At 48.2% G+C, this 4,183-nt stretch overlaps 1 protein-coding gene across 1 annotated transcript in view; it reads right to left on the bottom strand.

The window, feature by feature from the left end:
- Positions 1-22: 22 nt before the first annotated feature.
- Positions 23-4,183, bottom strand: part of LOC104410739 (cat eye syndrome critical region protein 2-like) — a gene marked incomplete at both ends in the record, with an annotated part of 19,313 nt that continues 15,152 nt past the window's right edge. The window contains 6 exons of the mRNA XM_010020990.1: positions 23-151; positions 1,249-1,682; positions 3,092-3,218; positions 3,507-3,598; positions 3,701-3,738; positions 4,017-4,146. Of these exons, the coding sequence (XP_010019292.1) occupies positions 23-151; positions 1,249-1,682; positions 3,092-3,218; positions 3,507-3,598; positions 3,701-3,738; positions 4,017-4,146 (950 nt within the window). The remainder of the gene's footprint in view (positions 152-1,248; positions 1,683-3,091; positions 3,219-3,506; positions 3,599-3,700; positions 3,739-4,016; positions 4,147-4,183) is intronic.

Below are 4,183 nucleotides of genomic sequence, written 5' to 3'. Positions count from 1 at the left end.
CCTTGGCTGCAGCGGTTCTTACCTGCATGGCAAAGTGCTGGTGCTGCTGGACCGGGTCTCCAGGATGGGGCTCAGGCACTCGCGGCGAGCCATACAGTTTCGTGGGATCTGATCCTCGCAGGGGACCAAACGTTCCTGGCACAGCTGGTCTCTGGGGGACAGGGAGAGGTGAAGGAAGGAGAAATTAAACGGTTCGTGAAGCACAGAAAAGCAGCAGAGCTGCTGCAGGTGAGGGGAAGCCAAGGCCAGAGGCACCACACATGAGCAGATGGGTTTTTTGGAGATTACATGAAAAACCTGTGGTCTCTTTCCTACAAGGTGACACATTTCCCCTGCCAAAGCCACCCATCACACCCCATCCACACATCCGTGAGCCCAAGGTTGCAATGCACTCACTTGCCACCCAAGTACTTGGGAGCAAGCAAGATGACTGGAGGGGGCAGTGGTTCACTCTGAGAGGCAGATGAGAGCATGCAAGCAGGTCAATGGGGGAACATGCTGGATTTCCTTCAAAATACTTGTTGCCTCCAGCTCTGCTACTGCTTCCCACTATCTGAATCACAGGAACTGCTCTAAAATTTCTGTTTGATCTCTAGCTAAAAGGGTGAGGGGTTGCCTGGATCTCAGAGGAGTAGCTGATACACCACCAGCCATCACTAGTTGCAGTGGAAAAGGCAGTGAAGGATGGGTAAGGAACAGCCTAGAGGGGAAGCAGAACAGGTGGCATTCAGAGAAGAAATGTTGGGCTAAAAGGAGGCCCCTGCTGCAGTCCAGAGTGGCCTTGTGTTTGGTTTTATTTACTGCTTTTATAAATACCCAAGGCACAAAATGCACCAGTGCGCAGATGGCACAAAGCTACAGACATCTGTAAACAACTGAGACAAAAGAAGACTGGCTTGTTCAGTATCATAAAACTGGAGGTTAAGAAAGGAAATACAACTGCTTTCCATGCACAATGGGGTAACTCTCCAAGGAGAGAACTGGGGGAGCGGGGGCTGGCACAAGCCCACACGGGGACCCGCTGGCTGTGGGAAATATTAGGAGACTGTCCCCAGCTATTGTGGCAAAGACTGAAACTGTACCAGTTTAAAACTGAGAGCTGAAAAGTTTCAGCTGTAGAAACCAGAGCCCTGACCCTTAATCTCTGGGAGAAGGTTCTTGCCACACAGTAGGGATTTCACAGTTGAGAGTTTCATTCCCTCCCTCCTCAGGCTTGATGGGTGAAGAACAGCAGAAACTGCCCCTTACCATCTGTCCGGGATGTGGCACAGGGCTGGGCATGCCGCCGTACTGCAGAGAGCGAGGGAAACCTCGTCCATTGGAAGGACCCACTTCTCGAGGAGGCTGCATTGGGTTGCCACTCTGATCTTCTGCAGAGGACGAGGAGAAGGAGGATGAAGAGGAAGAGGAGGAAGAAGCAGGAGCCCTGGAAGCAGCTCGATATGGTGGAGGTTTTCCTCCATTTTCCAGGCGTTGCTGCCTTTTCCCTGGTCCATCTGGGTCTCGCGACCGAGTCCAGACATTGCCTGTGCTGGAGCGGCCAGTCCGACGGCTCCTCTTCTCTCGTCTCCCGTCTTCTCTGATCCAAAACTCCTCATCTGTGTCTCCGTCTTCCCCAGGGAAGTGCTTCATCATTGCTCGGTGGAAACACCTCTCTAAGTTGTAAGCCATCTTGGTATATTCTGCAGTCAAAAAACCCCAACAACATCAGGGACAGAGCCTTACAGAGAGAAGCAATTAAGTAACACCAGACTTTCCCCATCAGATAAATCATCTCCCCTCCACAAAGTTTCTTTGAGGAAGAAGAAACTTTTTTGTTTCTAACTAGTCAACTTCAGTTTATGTTTTTAAACTTGATAAGCAACACAGCACCGGATTTGTTCAGTAACCCCACCAGAGGACAGGCACATAGGCATGACAAAGTACCATTAGCGGCACAGCCTGCAGAGTCAGCATTAACTCAGTGTTCCAGCGTAGTGCCAAGAATTACATTACGAGAAGCACCACCTCTGCTTGCAGAGATGTGTGACCTGCACAGTTAGCCAACAGAGTGCTGAGAGAAGAAATATGAACTTCCAGCAATGCTATTTGATTACAATCAGAGGCTTTTCTTGGACTCGTTCAAATCTCTGATGTGTGCCACAAGACAGAGGAAAATGAGCAAACTTATTTATCTATGTGCAGTTTCTAAAGCACTCGCTGACCCTGCCACAAAAGCTGTTGCAAACACCAGTGTCCCTATTGCATCATTTACGCAGGACAGTTCTGCTCTGAGGGGCTCCTACTTTTTATTGGAGTGAATAGGAAGGAAAAGACACGTGAGGGGTGTTAATGACAAGGGCTTGAAGCAAATGACTTTCCAGTTATTTCCACCAACTAATCCTGAAGTTCCTTGGGAAACAGAGCTCTCCCAGTGGCAGTAGAGGAATGCTTTTACTTGGGGCCCACAGCAACAAGACGAGTAGCTTTAAGCATTTTCCCTTTCAAGGCAGTGCTAGTGAGACACAGTCTGCAGTGATGACCCACCATATGGGAACTGATTTCTTACCTAAGCAACACGTAGAATTTTAATTGGCATAGCAGTTAAACCCAGGGCTTCCCATTTGCAGACTCATGTTGTTCACTCAATAGGAAAGAAACCAAAAACCTACATTTTTCCATCCCAAGGACTACAAACCTGGTTTATTCCTCACTTTTCTGTGGTACTCAACAAGCCCTGGGACTCCAATGCTTTTCAAAGTCTCTGTTAGGTATTATGAGAGAGGCACATGTATACCCACAAGCACATGAAGGAATGAGCTCAGAAAGAAACAGACTGTCTTCTCTTTGTATGTTCTGCCTTCACCATCTACCAGCATGGGAGCCCCTTGGCATGCCATGCCCCAATTCAGCATGACCAAATTGTGCTCAAAACCTCACTAAAATCCCAGGCTTTTTTACGCAGGAGCTCCGATTCTTTTGTCCAGCCTTTCAAAAATACCCTGAAAGTGAATGAGCACAAATCAAGTGCTGGTGAGTAGAAAGAGATCACTGCTTACTCACTTTGACTGAGCACTGCAAATAGACAAACTTAGCATCTTACTGCTCTTACCACTGCCTTCACCATTGTACTTAAGACAGTTCCTGAACATGGTCTTCATATCGCCCACAAATTCTTCCTTTGTACAGTACTGACCTCCATTCAACTTCTTCTCCATGCTAGAGATGTCCATGGGGGCCTGAAATGCAACAAACCCTCCCTTCAGTTATAGCAAGTGTAGTGGGGCTTACAAAGTTGCATAGCTAGCTTCCTCATGGAGAGGGATGAGGGAGCAGAGTCTGCTCTCTTGAGAAAGGCAGCTTCTCATGTTTGGTTTCCCTGACTTGCAAGGTTTAAAAGGGACTACTGAAGTCATGCAGTCTGACTGTGCGGGTAACATAGCCCACGAAACTGAAAAACGCTTAAAAAAACTAGCATCCCAGTTAACAAAGTGCATTAGTCAAGATGGCTGGACTGCTTTCCATACCTTAATGATTTGGTAGTAGTTGGGAGCATACGATTCATCAACGGGTTCCAAGAAGGGCCAAGAGTCCTTGTGAGCCTTTACCACATCTAGAACTGGCAGTAGCAAAAGCAAGGTGAATGATTATGCACACAGCCCCAGGGGAGCATTTCACTTTGAGTAAGCCATGCAAAGAGGAAAGCTGGAGCAGGACTAACCTTTGTACATGGCTGTGAACTCATCATCCAGTTCAAAGCTGTAACAGGAAGAACAACAGTGAATATGCAGACTGAGGACGTACAAGACACGCTTATGTACTTCATTTTCCCTTCCACCCCATGCACAGTGCCATAATGTTGACAAATAGACCTCATCACATGTAGCATGGACCAAACCCAGATGTTTCTCAGCTTACTCCTTGCCGATCTCCAGCCTCAATTCTTCCTCCTCATTCCTGTGAATGATCACTCCTCTCCTTCCCAGACTCACTACTTCAATGCACTCACATGCTGCAATGCCGAGTTGCATACTCACAGATCCTTGGTCCTTCGCTCTTCCTTAGTAGGGGAACTGGGATCCAAGTGGGAAAGCTCAGGGGGGAGCTCCTTCCCTTGTGCCAGCAGCCAGGCTCGCTCTTCACGAAGCTTCCTCCTCCTGGCCCGTTCTGCAGTGGGGAAAGGGGAGAGGTGCAAAACCATTCA

The sequence above is a fragment of the Nestor notabilis genome, unplaced genomic scaffold, assembly GCF_000696875.1.
Source record: "Nestor notabilis isolate BGI_N333 unplaced genomic scaffold, ASM69687v1 scaffold16658, whole genome shotgun sequence".
Lineage (NCBI taxonomy): Eukaryota > Metazoa > Chordata > Aves > Psittaciformes > Psittacidae > Nestor > Nestor notabilis.
This window is presented reverse-complemented; position numbering and strand designations above follow the sequence as displayed.